The sequence below is a fragment of the Alosa alosa genome, chromosome 9 (genome assembly GCF_017589495.1).
Source record: "Alosa alosa isolate M-15738 ecotype Scorff River chromosome 9, AALO_Geno_1.1, whole genome shotgun sequence".
Taxonomy (NCBI): Eukaryota; Metazoa; Chordata; class Actinopteri; order Clupeiformes; family Clupeidae; genus Alosa; species Alosa alosa.
The window spans coordinates 3,773,149-3,790,648 of record NC_063197.1 but is presented as its reverse complement, the minus strand read 5'-3'; the positions used below and the strand labels follow the sequence as shown (position 1 = coordinate 3,790,648).

The window sequence follows — 17,500 nt, the reverse complement described above, 5'->3', positions numbered from 1 at the left end:
GTTACCTAGGTTTCAGTCAGTAAACATTTGAAGGAGGGAGCTTAACTTTGAGTAGGCGTGTAGAGGTCCCTAGGCCTTTACAACTACTTGGTCTCACAGATGGCCTGGGCATTAGCCTGAGTGAACCCAGACTAACCTGTTAGCACATTTGAATGTCCATTTGAATGTTCATTTGAATGTTCCATCACCAAAAACCAGGAATGTGTCATTTCTCTAGAATTTAATAAAAAAAACTACACTTAAAACCTTTGTTTAGAAGAGAGATGCTGCTTTGGTTAGAGTTTGAACCAATTAAGGATTGCACTTTAATTTAGGGAACACAATGTTAACCATTAATAGATAAGTGTCATTACACATTTATTAGGTCTTTATTCAGCCATTTCTTGTTCTTAGATTTATTCTTTGTAAATCCCTAATATGCAACTGGTCACTCTTGATCTCAGGTTATTGATATATAGTATGGATAATAATATAAATTCAGACAGTGTATTAGGACTCTATAAACTCTCTCTGTTGATTACGAATAGGAAATTTGTTCAATAAAGACTTAATGAATGTGCAATAGTGCTTAATACAGACATTGTTGAGCACTAATACATACACATATTAGTTATGTATTAATGGTTAACATTGTGTTCCCTAAACTAAAGCAAAGTCCTTTTAGGCAAGTCCCTCCACTCGGCGGCCATATTGTAACACTTTTTGGGCACTTATCGGGCAGAAACTTATCGGGCAGAAATGCGCGTGCGCAAGGCTTCACGACACTGACCTTGCTCCAGCGGCAAGATCACACCACATGATTGGCACAATGTATTTACATGTCGACTTTTTCCCGCGGAAAGGGCGGGATATGTGTACATAGCCAACGGCCATATTGGCGTTACAAACTAACCCCATGCATTTCTATGGAGGATTTTTTGAGTGCTGTGTTTCCTCATTAGAAAGTCTCTGACTAAAGTCTTAAAATGGCAAGTAGGAAACGGGCATCCATGGGATCCTTTCCAGACGGACCTGCAGAGCACATTCAAATCTGCTAACAGGTTCTTCTGAGTTCACCCAGGCTACCTGGGCATACCTTTTTACTTATCTTAAAGCGATGGTTCGGAGTAATTTCACCCTAGGGTCCTTTGCACCATGACCCCGAGCCAAACACCCTGCCAGAACCTTTTTTCCCTTGGTCGAGCCTCGAAGAATCACGTTTCTTCCATGATTTGGGAAAAGCCTGTAAAAGTCCTTGCAGGCGGGAATGATTACATCAACGTTTTTGGTATATTCAGTTTTAAATATTTTTTTCCGGCGTTTACAACTTAGTGTTAACTAATAATTATTTGCAAACTGGACTACGAACAAAATATTAGTGCATTCCTGGATCTACATCCTTATGCATGCTTCCTGCCAAGACTTTTACGGGCTTTTCCCAAATCACGGAAGAAACGTCGAGGCAGCGGTATAGTAGCAGATAATCAGGTAAGTCTTATTTAAATAAACTTCTGGTGCACTTACAAACTTTCTATTGCCTCGTTATTGGACCAAAGGTCATGGTTGTACTACTGCAGTTTGGTACCATTCAGGGCATTATTAGTGGGGTAATTTACAGAGATAAAGTTGGTTCCATCCACGACTGCAGAACGTCATTAGTTTCTGACAGCGCTTACTTTCGACCAGGGGCTCGACCAAGGGAAAAAAGGTTCTGGGAGGGTGTTTGGCTCGGGGTCATGGTGCAAAGGACCCTAGGGTGAAATTACTCCGAACCATCGCTTTAAGAGACAACAAATAATTATCTCCAATAATCATCTCTAATGCCACATTCTGTTGCGCCATTTGTATACTTTTGTTTGTGATACCACACTGCACTTGTGTTTATACTTACGTTATTATTTGTCTGTCATATCAATTTCAAGTTTAAATTTACTGTCAATATTATCATGTGTAAAGAGGACATAGAGAACTGAAATGTCATTACTCCCAGTCCCTGGTGTTCGTAAGACAAGTGTTTAAATCAACAAGACAAATTACTTCATAATACTAAATATAGTGCATTAAAATTGTCATCATACTCATATAGAACTTGTAGTGTACTGTCTGTAAACAATAGGTACATTGTCTATGTACATTGTCTGTATACGTGTTTTCGTTAGGAAACATCATAAGTCAGCATAATGTAAACTTCTACAGCTATGCAGATGATATATTTCTGTGGAGCCAACTAACCCAGATGGCCTTTGCTCTCTTATCACAAGCTTATCCTCCATTAATCAGTGGACGAGAGCTTGGGCAGCCTCACTGATCTCCTAACAACCCTAGGTGCATCTTAGATAAAGAAATAAGCCAAAGTGCCAAAGTGCGGCCTTCCTATTTCCTATTATAAGTGTTGTTGTATCTATCTCCTTACCATCCCGTGAATTCTAACTCTAAATCTCTGATGTTTTATTTATTGTTTTGTTTGTTTGTTTGTTTGCATTATTATTATTTTTTTATTTATCTTTTTCTCTATTATTGTGTTAAGTGCTCCAAAATTATAAAGGACTTTGAGCTGCATTCTCTGTATGAAAGGTGCTCTACATATTATTGTTGTTGTTGTTATTATTATTATTATTATTATTATTATTATTATTATTCCTAAACGTCCAATCCTACTTCTCTAAAACGTGATATTGACGTAGGCCTACCATAAGAACGCTCTAATAGTGGCAGTTCTTGTCAACGCCACGCCAGGAAGTTGCATAATTTATAGTTTTTTTTGTTGTTTTTGCAGCCAATGCGTCATGCGAAAGCAGGTCACTGTCGGTATCGAATTTGTGTGTGGAGTTGGAAGAAACGCCAATACCAGCACCCTGACACTGCAACAGTACAGATTCGGACAGATACCGATGACGGGACAGTAAAGTTGCAGTTGTAGGCACAGCACACTGCTGTCTCCTCGGCTGGTATAATTTCCAGCCAGCGGGGGTGTGGTTTTGACATCACTATAGCACCAAACTGTAGTACAGCATTAGCGAGGCTGGCGGTCTGTCTCAGACATGCAGTCTCGGCGAGGGCAATTTAAAAGCGCGTCACAATATTTTGTACTGTCAAACAACGTCTAATCACCAGCTATAGGATATTAAACAACGCTCGGACGTTCTCGCAGTAACCCACCTAAAGGTACGTTGAGAGCGCATTACCACTTTTCAGTCTGTCTCCATAGAACGTCAGTCTCGACTTTGTGCATGCTGCGCTGAAGTTGGCGAGCGGTCGGTCACGCTTAGTAAGTAATTTATCCGCATGTCGTATCACATGAAGGTTGATGTACAGACTATAGAAGGCTATGCGAACAGACCTTGCGTTGATGTGGTCAAGCAAATTTAATCTCATAGCCCTGTACTGTTAGGTACCAGTGATTAGAGATTACACCCACATGTTCCAAAATTGCTGTCCTCCATATTGAAATGAATGGTGATGAGCTCCTTGCCCATATACTGCTATATCGAGAAGAATAACTTGAATAATGATGATACAAATAATAATAATAATAATAAAATAATAATAATAATAATTTTCAATCTTTACTTTTTCTATGTTTAGGTGCTCAGGAAACTCAAGGATTTTTTTTATATATCAACATGGCAGTTTTATGCTAACTGTCTGACCAAGGTGTGTTTGCTGTGAATGCCTATGAGAGTGGACAAAGATGCTAGTCTTTGCCTGAACATTTTCGTGAGAAGACAAAGTGACAGTTTTGCAGGCTAGCCAAGCATCACGCCACAGTCTGGTGATCACTGTCCTGAGTCAGGGGTGGCATCCACCTTCCCCCACTAAGTCCCTCAGCGACCCTCTCGCCATTCCAAGGTGCCACAGTCGCCGCCAGCGACTGTTAGCGTGACCACTGGATTACACAGACCACAGAAATCTCCAGCAATCCCCCCTTTTGAGCTTTGACTGTTTGAGAGTGAGCTGTGTGGAGGACCAAGCCCAGGACGTCTGCATAAACGTGGCCCGGTCCTCCTCCCCAGTTTAGCTCCGACATACGGTGCTGTTTCACACCTCTAAACACGCATGGGCAAAAAACTCAACAAATGCTAACCCATTCTCAGGACGCAACCCAGGGACTAATAGACTGACTTACAAGGGTGATCATTTTTTTTTTCTGGGCTGTTTGTTTTCTGCTTGGTGAGATAAGCAAGCAGAGTCAGGAACGTGTGCAGTACCAACACCAGTGTCAGTGCCCGTGTGTGTGTGTGTGCCAGACACAGATCATGGCATCTGACAGCATTCAGTACCGGGCACTCTTTGAGTACAAACGCCAACGCGGAGACGATATCTCGCTCCAGCCTGGGGACATCCTCACTGTCAACAAGGTGTCCCTCCTCTCGCCCGACTTCCAGGAGAGGGAGGAGCGCAGCCCCAAAGGCTGGCTGCATGGCACCAACGAGAGGACCAAGGAGAAGGGCGATTTCCCCGGGACCTTTGTGGAGTATGTGGGGGTGGTGCGTGTTAGCCCCCCTGGCACCAAAACCTGGACCAGGCCCGTCCCTCCAACTCCAGGAGGGGCCCAGACCCCCGTGAGCCCCCAGCCACCTGGGGCCTCAGCGTCAGCAGGTGAGTGAGGCCCTGACATGTGCCATGTGAGCGAGCAGAACCCCCGGTCTGTTGCGTGTTATGGAGATACAGTACGTTCTGGTCAGTGTTTCAGTGCATGTGAATAAGCAGCCATAATCACAGCCAGCTGGTAGAGAAGACCTTTGCTTTGTTATGATTTGAATGCTATGACAAGCAATCAGACAGGAAGTTGGAAGCCAGCGGTAAAGTTAGATCAGAGCGAGAGGTCTGAGCTGTTGACTCACCCGTCATCAGCAGGGGCGTGCAGTCCTTCCCAGTCATGTTCCATTGGAAGGGGAGTGATGACAGCTTTCTTAGTCCCAGTCAAATTCCATTGTTTTGACATGAAGGGTCTGGAACCCTCAAGAAGTGTGTGACAAACACATTATATATATATTTTATTTTCATTTCTGCGTCAGGGGTTTGTTTAATTTCCTCAGAGCTTAGGCAATTTCCAGAGCTAAAATTCAAAACAGTAAACACCAAGGACAATAGTAAAGAAACTATTTGTTGAGACATATGGCTTCAAATGACCTGTTTTCCTTGTTTATGAGGCTTGTTTTTTGGCTGTCTGTGTGTGTGTGTGTGTGTGTGTGTGTCTGGTTTGCCAGGCACAGGGAGGCGTGGTGTGTAGCCTGAGTTTGTGGGTGTCCACATGCTAACTGGGTCAGACAGCTAGCTCAGCTGCCCCGAGACTGCTGTTCTTTCTAATTGTCTGGCATGCTTGAGCCTTTTATTGTGGTGAAATTGGTCTGTTTTTAATGCTATTTATGATCTTTATTCACACACAATCCTTGTTTAGTGGTCTTGCTTTGCGTCTTTTGTTTTGGCAAAGCACTACAGATGGTGATAAACAACTCTCAAGCCTTCCTCCTTAGAGGAGCGAGGGAGAGATAGGTCTCATCCTGAATTATTAATCACTGGTGCACAGGGTGGCTGACACACTACCCTTAGCCCGCCACACAACAGTGTGGGAATGGGGCTCTGAGGCCTGTTTTACGTGCTTGTCCTCTGTAAGTGCTAACAGACATGGGAAAGATCACACGCCTTCTGCTCCACAGCTGCAAACTCAATGGATTATAAGCTACAGAGTCATTGCAGTGCCATAGGATGGGTCCAAAAGCTCACTTTCGGTCTCTTCCCTTTGTTTCTCTTCTTCATCTTCATCTGTCACCCTGGCGCTGGGAATGGAGCGTGTGTGGATTGTTAGGGGTTCCCAGAGAGCTCCTCTCCTGGTGATTGAATTATAGGTGCTCCACGAACGTCAGATGAAAGAGATTAGAAGGCATGTATTATGTATGCGGTTGCCCCGGCCCGGTGCTTTCTCACTCCTGGGTTCGGTGGATCCACCGTTAACCAAGTCAACGAGCCATTAGAAGACGCCCAGTCAGAAGGAATCACAATCAGGACCACTCATCATGGGCCCTTTAATCACGGACATATAGCCAAGCCAGACTGGCAGCAGCTTGTTAGTGTAAATGTTGTTCTGTACTATTAGAGGAGGTGGCTCCTCTAATAGTACAGTACACTTGCTTTGTGGCTTTCCCACAGGGGCATTAATTAGCAGTGCCTGCAGCTCACTGATGACAGCAGTTAATGAATGCAAAGTGATTAGCTCCACAAATAGGCAGTTTGGGAGGAGCAGATTTATCTAATCACAATGCATTCAGTTCACCGCTAAGATAATTAGGTAATCATATATCTGTTTTGGTTTGCAGCAGCAAGGTGTAATCTACAACCTTGAATGTATTAACGGTGATATCATTCTGAATCAGGTGTATAAGCTGCTTAGCCTAAAGGTAATGATTTATACAGTTCTTTGTGATGATAGAATTGGGACCTGGAACTCTCAAAATGTGTTATTTCTTCCAAATAAATGTAGGAGGCTTTGGAAATTTAAATTCATCAGTTCATCATCAAATTTGGGAATTTTAGTTCCTCAACTTTTACTTGTCGGGGCAGCCGTGGCTTAGGGCTTCGAGCTTGTAACCAAAGGGTTGCCAGTTCGATCCTCGACCAGCAGAAAAAATGTGGGCAGGGGAAATGGTTGAGCACTGCTCTCCCATGCCCACATCCACGGCTGAAGTGCCCTTGAGCAAGGCACCTAACCCCTCACTGCTCCCCGAGCGCCGCTGTAGCAGGCAGCTCACTGCCCTGGTTAGTGTGTGCTTCACCTCACTGTGTGTTCACTGAGTGCAGTGTGTGTTTCATTAATTCCCAGATTGGGATAAATGCAGAGACCAAATTTCCCTCACGGGCTCAGAAGAGTATATATACTAAGATGTTGGGTTTGATTTTGTTGGATTGTAATTGCTCTGTTTTGGCATCCATGATGCTTGGTGCGAATCCATCGTCAATCAGCATCCAGAATGGAGGTCTGGCCCGGCCAGACAGCCTCACGTCAGCCTGTGGGGTGCTCAGCCTTCTGTCCATCACTCGGCCTTCTGTCCAATGACACCCTCCTGACTCACCAAAGCCCCTGCCCACGTCCTGCAGGTGTCCTCCTGCTGCTGGTCAGACGACTTCTCTCACAGTCCACTACTGTGCTGGTCCCAAAAATAGAATGAGAAAATGACTTGTGTCCTCCCCAAAACACACAAACACACACACACACACACACACACACACACACACACACACACACACACACACACCAACAACAACTGCTGACACCCCATTAGCACCAAAGACTAGTTATGAGGGAGAACATACATGCATACATGTTCCACAGCGGATGAGGCATGCAGGGCTGCCGTGTCCCTTGGGTGCTGCTGTGCTTGGTCAAGGGGAGAGTGAGCGTGTGCACTGTCCCCCAGGCTGTCCTGCTCCTGCTGCAGCACACTGGCAATCAGCAGCCGGCCCCGTCAGCGCCCCCCACACTGGAGCTGAATCTCTAATAGCCTTGTTTTTATGAGGTCAGCCAACTCCATTTCAATCTCGCGCTCTCTCTCTCTCTCTCTCTCTCTCTCTCTCTCTCTCTCTCTCTCTCTCTCGCTCTGCTCCTCTCTTCTTTTTCTGTAATACTGCAATATCACCCCTTTGCCTTTTTCATTCATTCGAATTCTCTCTGTTTTCTCCATTCTCTGCCATGGTGACATTTGCATCCTGCTCGCCTCCACATGGACCTGAGTGTCTTCCTCCACTTCTGCCCTGCATTATCCCAATCTCCAATTATTTTCCCGAGGCAAGGGTTCAGCTTCATCCATCACGTCGCCGAGTCTACCCATTTGTTTGCCGTAAATGCTACAGGCATCATCTCGCCTGTCTACCCCCATGGCCTATAAATCAGTAATAAACAGGCTGTGCCACGCTGTGATGTGGGAGCAGATAGCAGCTCATTAGCTGCTTCTGGTTTCGCTGGCTTCCCCCTCCCCTCTCTCTGCACTGGGCGGGCCAATGCCAATCAGCTTTGGTATTAATTGAGTTCGCCGTTGACATCCGCTTGATCAAAAGGAAGCCCATGAAACCTTCGGGCAGCTTGTTGCTTTGGCGCCTGCGCTGGGGCCCCCTCCGCCCAATCAGCCGGCTGATGAGAGGTGACCATTATGGATGATGTCCACTGATCAAGAGAGAGCACGTGAGGGCGGCACTAATCGCACAAACCTTGGAGATGCTGAGGAAGTTAAAGAGCAAAGCACACGTCTGGAACAATATGATTCCCCCTTCTGATTGCTCTGAGAACGGCCTGATGGGCCCTCGCCTTCAGATCAATGCATTTAGCCGCAGCCAAGTGAATAGGCTGTGCTAAATTGCCTCATTTGTGCCTATTTTTAGCTTGAAAAGGACAGAGATGTGCTTGGCTTGGCTATGTTGTGCTGCCATGGAGAAAGAGTGTGTGAGAGAGAAAGAGAGAGAAAGAGTGGTAATAGTAGTCTCTATACAAAGGACACAACAAGAAAGACAGGGAGAAAGAGAGAATATATCAGTGTTAGAGAGTATAATGCCTGGCAAAGGTATGGGCTGCTTTTATTTCATTATCACCAACAACGAAGAGCCGGGGTAATCCTCCCAGAGGAAGTCTGTTATTCTCCTTCTCCTTTTCTCTCTCTCTCCCTCTCTCTCTCTCTCTCTCTCTCTGTCTCTCTCTCTCTCTTGTATGTATTAAGAAAGGAGTCCCTGTTGTGCCTGTAGCTCAGCGTGCGACACATGTAGGCCTTTATGGACAACAACATTACATAGAAGCGCATGCACTGGGCATCAATTGCTGTGGCGGCGTGAGATCAGGCCAGCATGGTACATCTGTGTGCCATTAGTTCCGCCTGCAGTTGTGTGGGTGCCAGCGCTCGGAGAGAAGGCGGGAGGAAGGGAGGCGTCCGCCTCAAATGGAGCCCCTCTCAACTCGCAGAGACGCGCTATTAAAACATAACAGGGTTTCCATTGGACATGCTGTTGTCTTCTGACACATCCATCCACCCCAAGAGGACGCAGTGAGGCGTCGTGCTGTAGTAGCACTGTGTGGGAAGCACAGAAGACTGTGCAAATGTAAAAGGGTTACACTGCGTGGGAAATAAGAGGCTGTGATTTAATGCTTTGGTTGATCCATGGTATGGCTGTGGTGATTGGTACCATGATGAGCAGCGCACCACACATAGAGTTAATTCATGTGCCGCTTGGGACCTATGAAAGCTATCAGGCAGATCCGCGGCCTCGCATGAATGAGAGCTATATTCCAAACAATAATAAAAACATCACAGACAATGTGTTAATATGTGTAATCTCTCATATATTGCAGTGTGTGTGTGTGTGTGTGTTTTATTGAGGAGAGACTTATTGCTGCTGTTTTGAAAGTCAATTACTAGAGTCAGGATGTGTGTTAAATTGATGGATAATACTGGTGCCTTGGTTGGAAATTGGGTCATAAAGACACACGAGAAAAACACATAAGGTTGCAAATTGTAATCTGAGCCAATAAAAATCCACCCCAACACAGGATTTAATATATACATCAGTGTATGTCCTCTCATTGTAAAAGGATTGTATTATGTATAAGATGTTATACAAACGTGTGTCAGTATCGTTGTGGCTTGTTCTTGCGGTGCTGAAGGAGCATCATACTCATTATCAGTTGCCAGTGACAGTGATACCAATGCTGTAGATCTCAGCTCACTTAGCTGTGCCGTGTCACCATGATGACCTTTTAGCACGGAGCCCTGTGAACCTATTGAATTTTATCTAACCTTGGTGGCCTTCCTTGATGTTGCTCATCCAAGTGGCTCTGTTGAAATCTGTAGGTGAATGATCAGTGAAGCTGTAAGGACATAGTCATAGAGTGACAGAGTGGACAGGGAAGAGTGGACAGGGAAGAGGGCTAAGGACTGACTATGCAGAATGCTCACCGGAGAAGTCAGAACGTGATGAGAGTACATTGGTCTGCTGTAATGCATTTAGGCGACGCATTTAGACAGAAAAGCCTACGTCATCTATTCTCTGTTTTGTTTAGCTTTTTGTCGTTTTTTTTTCTTTCCAACATGCCGGCAAAACTAGTTTTCCGCCCAAAAGCTGCAGTGTAAGCGAAGAGGCACTTCACAGATCATTTGAAATGCAGGTAAGCGGCCGTGCTCACTCAGCACTTCCCCACCAATGCACCATTTGCCACACAGTATGTTCTAATGGCCACTGTTGCTGTGCGATTATGGAGCCGTGAGACATAACAGGGCACAGACCCCTGGCACGGCCCTGGGATGCGCCTCTCACCCCACTCCTCTTCTCTTCCTCCTTCTCTTCCCCTTCTCTCCTTCTCCTTCCCTTTCCCCTTCTTTTCTCCTCTGTTTCTGGACAGCAGCAAACAGCCTGTGCAAATTCTACCAGTGCTCATGTCCAGGTCCATACATGAATGTGTGTGTGTGTGTGTGTGTGTGCCTTCGTGTGCTCTTGTGCCACTGCATGGCCACAGCGGTCTCTTGATTGCTCTGTTTTTTTCCGTTCTCTTTTTTTAACTCTCCCTCTTTTTTCCTATCATGAATCCACAGGAAGAGATGATGAACACTGGCTTCAGCCCGTAGAGACTCTCACTATAAATCTGCTTCCTCGTGGATTAGTGAGCAATGTAGCGGTATGTGTGTATGTGTGTATGTGTGTGTGTGTGTGTGTGTGTGGCGGGGTTGAAGGCCATTGGGGTGGGGGGGGGGGGGCTGTAGGGTGGCAATCAAGAGGGAAAATTTTAAACCAGTTTAAACCTGCTTTTCGATATTTCCCTTTTTAGGGTATTTATGGCTGCCAATAAAGTGGCATGCCTTTTATATCCTTTTTTATGTTTCACTCGTCTGCGCATTTTAAATGGGGTTGAAAAGCACTGCAGTAAATTTACTGTGATGTAATTTGACTGGTATGATGGTATGAAATGCATTCAAATTACAGCCTCTCAGCACTTTTGCACAGAAAGAATTCTTTATTTCATCTCACATCCATTTGATCTCATAGCAGCAATATTCTTTTGTTTGTAAGCTTTTTAATAATATTTTTGAATAGTATATCTTAGATTGTCCCCATCACTTTGTGTACTGGATGGTGTAGTTATTCAGCACTCTGACCCCATGCAATTAGCCAACATTAGTAGGTTTCGCTGCAGGGGCTGAAAGGTTGAAGGGTAAATGGCTGTCGCTAGAAGCCCCAGACACACACTGAAAGAGAGACAAAGGGGAGGGTTAAAAATGGACCTGAGCTGTATGGCGCTAGCAATGCAGACCGGCACACAACGGGTTGAAAGCCTTGAGTGCAGTGAGCAGTGAGTAGTTACTTCCCCTGGCATTAGTTGAATGCTCGGCAAATTGGCTGTGGCAATTAACACTAATGCACCTCTGGACAGCCAAGTTTGCTGGAAGGGACAGCCGTCCTCCTCTCAAAGCCACTGAATTCTTTCACTGCTAAAGAGACAAGCTGCCCTGAAATGAGAATAGAGGCTGTTCCAGTACAATGGCAAAAACAACAGACTCCGCCGCTAACACACTCAGCTACTGACACTCAATCTCTGACCTTGATGCCTATCTGTGATGGAACAAGGGAGAGTTAAAGAGGGAGATGGGGACATGAGAGACAGAAAAAGTGAAAGAGAAAAGAGAGAGAGAGAGAGAGAGAGAGAGAGAGAGAGAAGAGAGAGAGAGAGAGAGAGGAAGAGACCACTAAATGCAGGATATGGAACAAAAGCAGGATGATATGTCCTGGCAAGGAGCCAGTTTCAACTTGCTTGCCAGCTTATGCTCAAACTGTAAACCCCTCAGACCAGGCCTATACCAGCCATAGACTCCCCATCATCAATGCTTTTATTGTGTTGGAGCTGGCATTTCTGAGCTGTGATGGTTGGAGGGTGGGGGGGGGTTGTCCACTGGGCACGGCTGGCGGGGTGTGTGGCGGGGATGGGGGTTAAACATGGTCCTACCAGTCAGGGTGAAATTATGGCAGCTGTCATCACTCATGTAGAGAGAGGAGCCTCTGTTGCAGGGAAACAGACAGAGAAGACTTCAGTATGCCATGTCGTTTGAGCTGCCAACCAACACTTTCGCTCCCAGGTCCATAATAACATGTAGTCTCTAAATGAGGACTCAAGAGGAGCCATCGACATCTGTGTAAAAGGTTTCTTTTTTCCAACAGTATTATGACCTACTCTGCAAAGAACATTTCTTAAGGGGATGGCCTCTCCAGCCTGATTCAAAGAACTGTCATTTTCAGGCTTATTCACTCGTGGTTTTGGGAAAGGCGTGCTCCCATCACCAGTCCTAGACTCATTCTTTTCTTTTAGTCTTTGTCTGTGTGTGTGTGTGTGTGTGTGTGTGTGTGTGTGTGTGTGTGTGTGTGTGTGTGTGTGTTCATGCGTGCGGAGAGACAGGACACTGAGGAGCCTGGCAGCACAGGCTGTCTGCTTTGAACACGCTATGTCATCTGCCGAGCTCACAGCGGACGACACTGGGGAGCAAGCTCAGGGCAGTGCTGTGATGGCCGCGGAGAGCCAGAGCAGGACATCAAAACACACATCAAACCTCGCGCTGCTCCCTCCTCGGCCCTTAAGTTAAACAGATGTTCCCTTGGCCTCACCTTTACTAGGACTTTCATCTTCGGCCGCGAAAAACTGGACTGGGCTCCCGAACGAGACGTCGGCCACTGGAAGTGAGTGATGCCTCGGCACACAACGCTTAAAGCGTGCCTGTTGACACAGGTGCTGCTGGACTTATGAGGTCTCTCGCTGGCCCTGGCCAAAGTTGGCCGCCTGGCCTGACCACTCCTGTATTTTAAGAGCGGAGTGGCCTGCGTTGGCCCTCAGAGGCACACGTGTGTCTCGGTGTAAACAACGCCAGCGCCGAACCGTTTACTTCAGGCTTTGCAAAGTATTACGTTTAAACGTGAGACAGCGAGAGTGCGGGATTCCTAAGCCTGTGTGCAAAGCTGCTAAGCACACAGAGAGCACACCCAGGAGGAGTCCTTTCATTTCACTCAAACAGATGGGCTCATCCACAACGAGCCACAGCAGCCGCTCCTCCACACACACACACACACACACACACACACACACACACACACACACACACACACACTGTTTGCCAAGTAAACAGGCTCAGGTTAAACACATCACCTCATCGCTTGTAAGAAGACCCTACCTATGGCTGTGAGGGCACTGGTGTGTGTGTGAAACAGAGAGAGAGACAGAGAGAGAGAGAGAGAGAGAGAGAGAGAGAGAGAGAGAGAGAGAGAAGGGTCTGTTTACATACTTCTACTCAGAAGAGCACAGCACATATTTAGCTGTGATATTTGCTAAATGACTCCATTTGGGCCTGAACCTTTGTTAGTGTTGTGTAGGATTCTGAGGGAGAATCAGGGCAATTGTGTTCTTCAGTTCCTGTGTAAGTGGCTTTGTCCATAGTAATCTGATCATATCTGACAGGGCTGTTCATAGCCGCTGCTGTGGTGGTTGCCATAAGGTGAATGCCTGTTTCATTTTCACTTGTGCATATGTGTCTGGATGTGTATGTTGTGATGGGGTGGGTGAGGAGGAGTGGAGGGGGGTTGTGTAAAACCCACATGTTGCTCAAGAGAGAACCAAATGCCTTGAGCAACAGGGCAAGTTCTGCAAACTAAGATTAATCTTGGTAGGACACACATGCATAAATACACACACTCACACACTCACACACACACACACACACACACACACACACACACACACACACACAAACACACACACACACACACACACACACACACACACACACTCCCTCACTCAGGCAAACAAAGGTGATCCATCATGGCAGGAGGTCTTTTGTTTCACAGTCCAGTAACGTAGTTTGAAGGTCAGGGATGCAGAGCTGGATTCCCTCCCTCTCCCCCCTTCACATCTCTTTTCATTCTGCTCACGTTCGTAACACGAGAGGACATTTCCCCCTTGTCTGTTGCATTTCCAGCACTGTGTGTTTTCTCCGCTGTGCTCCTGCGCTCCCTCATCATGGCTGTTTTTTTCTTGTTTATAACCCCCTGTCTGCTCTATTTTTACCCAGCAAACCAGCACAGAGGGAACAAAACTCCCCACAATTCTGCAGCACTAAGGGGTTTTGGGTGAGTTGTAGGGGCCTCCCAGGAAAACCACAAACGCCCAGACCCAGTCTCTCTCTCTCTCTCTCTCTCTCTCTCTCTCTCTCTCTCTCTCTCTCTCTCTCTCACTCTCTCTCTCTCTCTCTTGTGTTTTGTGGATGGAATCCCAGTGCTGAGGGAGCCTCCATCTACTCCAGCAGACAGGGGCTCATTATTGCCATTCGCCCCGTACCTCTGCACTCATCCTCCAGCCAAACTCTCTCTCTCTCTCTCTCTCTCTCTCTCTCTCTCTCTTTCTTTGAAATGCAAACCCAGTGCTGAGAGATTCAGATGAACAGACATGGCTGCTGCAGGGTTTTATTTTCTCGTCTGTTTAGGGTCTTCTTTCTTCCACGTTCACGTTAATTTATAATTACCTCCCATGTCTCGTTTTCAAATATTTATGAGAGCTGTTCCAGTTCCCTTTATTTCCAGGAAGCCAGATTTACAAGATTACTACTAGAGACCATCAGTGGCCTTCAAGGCTTCTCTTGCATGATAATTCCAAAGATTGTTTTCCTTGTTTAGGGATCAAGATTGATTATTGATTTGACTAAATAGGCTGCACAGACAACAACATGTCTGGAGTGGAGTAGCTGTTGTCTTGTCAGTATTGTTCATGTTCTATTCCATGTTCCACACAGAGCTTATGGTGTTCTTTGTAAAACACATTAAAACATTAATCATTCATTGTTGAAGGAAAAAAAAGAGTTTGTGCCAGTGGTCTCTCTTGGCCATGTAGGTGAACTTGTACTCAACATGAGGTCTGTTAGACACACAAGACCAGACTGTTCCTGCTCTCTGTTTGAACTGCCCTTGAACCTCTCCCTATGGTTTTGGCCCGTGGTGGCTTGGCTCTGCTGTGTCCCTGTCTCTCTCTCACTCTCTCCCTCCCCCATGCCTCTGTCCCTTGGTCTCCTGGCCCCAATATGTCCTTGTCTCCCTGCCTCTCTGCTTGCCTCTTGTCTCCCTCTCCCTCTCCGCTTGCCTTTGCTCTGGTGTGTCCCTCTCTCTCTCTCTCTCTCTCTCTCTCTCTTCATCCCTTGCCCCCTCCTTCCACTCTCCCCTTGCTCTGCCACTTGAACCCTGTCCCATGTGGCGGCAGGCAGGCGGGCGAGCGAGCGAGAGAGAGAGAGAGGATGTGCCGCCCCTCCGCTGCTCTCCTTTTCCTGCCCTTGGAACGTGGAGGCGCCGTGGAAAAGCTCACTTTGATAGATGGAGGCTAGATGAAGTCTGTTTGGCATTACGCTTGGCTTCTTTGAATAGCAGTGAAATAGAAAAGGGAGCGCTTATTTGGGAGAGTTAGACAGAGCCCCGAGCAGAGAGTGGAGGAGTCAGAGAGAGAGAGAGAAGGAGGGAGGGAGGGAAAAGGGGAAGAGCCATGAGAATGAACAAACGAAAGACGGCCAGGCTCGTCAGAGTGCTTGTGCAGGCCGCTCAAAGGAGTCTGTGGCGTTTGAAGCACTGCCCTTTGATGATGAGCCCCTCGCATCGCAGTAATCAAACCAGAGCTCTCAGGAAGTACTAAAAAGTTCACGTCAACTGAAGTGAGCCAGAGATGGAAACAGTTCTAATTCCATTTCCCATGCTTTTCCACACGTCATCTCTCACATAAGATAAATTATGTAACCTTCAACTTTTTTTTCTTTTTTTTTTTTTCGGGGGGTTGGTCCCTCAGTTGTGGCCAGAGGGAGATGCAGTCCCACTGGGCTGAGTCCAGGGCAGGACAAGTCAGAGGATGTTGTCCATCACTCACTGGCCCACAGGAGTGTTCCCTGTTCCGTTGGCCGGCGACGCCGCATGAGATGATCCCATTGCAAAGCCTCAGAGTGGAGGAGTTGTTGGGCTTTAGGCAGACATATAATTACGCAGGGGGAAGGCCATGCTGGATGAGGTCAATATTGGCCGTATCCAGATGTCAATAACCGTGTTGCGCAGGGCCCTTGGAACTGATGATGGGGGTAAACAGAGATGTGCTGCCATGGCGATGCTGGAATGTTCTGTATGCGCTGTGGAACCCTTGTGGCTTGGGAGAGCGTAATGGATGGCTGGGACCGGTTCGGACTGCATCCCAGCAGGCTGTGCTGGATTTCAGGCCCCTCCAACCACCCGCCACCCCACCCCAACCCACCGTATGGCCAGGGGACAGAGAGCAGAGCGGAGCAGAGCAGAGAGCAGGCCGTCCTCTGCATTAGTCATCCTGCACTCGTATGGATCCACCCACTCACTCTGGATGGGATGGCCTCTGCTTGACACTCCAGAGCTGGCACCAGACTCAACTCCAGGGCTGTCACCGCACAATCCTTCCAGACCAGAATGGCAAATGCTCTTGCCACAGCCATTGGTCCCCACAGAGCTGGGCATCAGTCGATATCCTGTTTTTCTGTGAGCTATACCCTTAAAGACATTCATCAAGCACTCAAATCAAGACTTTTGCAGCTGCTGATTCCACGATTAAGCTTCACCTCTCTGGACACCACCGCAAGGTCAGGTGAAGGTGACTTGAGGTGTTCCGCCAGAAACTGTTAATATTTCATAAAATTCACTGGTGAAGTCTGTGAAGTGTAGAAACAGTAAGCCTCAACATTTTCTATCAGTTACTGACATACCATATCTAGCAGATAAAGACCTAACAGAGACAAAGGGAGAGAGAGAGAGAGAGAGAGAGAGAGAGAGAGAGAGAGAGAGAGAATGGTGAAGAGAGAGATGAGAGTAAAGTCGTGAGTGAGTTGAGTGGGTGAGAGGGCAGAGAGGGGAGAGGAGGGCAGGAGTCTCAGTCTTACCTAAACACCCCCCTCTGCCCGGCCGCTCCCCTCGTCTCAGGGTCCAGGGAGGAGAGTGGCTGATTACTGTCACAACACATTACCTCTCCCATGCATCTTCTGCAGCCGCATGCGCTACGCCCTTCTCTCATTTAATTACCCAATGCAGCCAGGCATCATTCCTCCCCTTATTTATTCTTCCCATCCCCCGTCCCCGTCTCCTGCCCTTCATCCCCCTCTCCCAGTTTGGGTTGTCTTCCCTGCTGCTTCCCTGCTGCTTCTAATCTTTCGTCAGGCTCCCGGGGCCAAATCTGGAGGCTTGTTTGTTCTCCAGGATGTACTTGCCTCCCTTTTTCTTCTTTTTATCTGGAGATGGAGGTTTCTCTTTTTGTTTGTGTGGGAAAGGAGAGATACTCAGTCAGCCCTCTTTATCCTTTATCATTTCCTCTGGTTTGTGTAGCTGTGCCGTGACTTACACAACAGTTTTTGTTTAGCTGAATATGACCTGTTTAGCTGAATATGAAGGAACCTGTGTGTTATTTTAGCTGAATATGAACCTGTGTGTTATTTTAGGACACATTTTGCTCTCTTTCTCCCATTCTTTG

At 46.8% G+C, this 17,500-nt stretch overlaps 1 protein-coding gene across 2 annotated transcripts in view; it reads left to right on the top strand.

Moving 5' to 3' along the window:
* Positions 1–2,876: 2,876 nt before the first annotated feature.
* The window catches only part of pik3r3b (phosphoinositide-3-kinase, regulatory subunit 3b (gamma)), a 163,742-nt gene continuing 149,118 nt past the window's right edge, over positions 2,877–17,500 (top strand). Inside the window, exons 1-2 of one of the 2 annotated variants that reach the window (XM_048251671.1) lie at positions 2,877–3,144; positions 3,565–4,578. In XM_048251671.1, coding sequence (XP_048107628.1) covers positions 4,236–4,578 — 343 coding nt within the window. In that variant the 5' untranslated portion in view covers positions 2,877–3,144; positions 3,565–4,235. The remainder of the gene's footprint in view (positions 3,145–3,564; positions 4,579–17,500) is intronic. The other variant, XM_048251670.1, reaches the window with a different exon arrangement.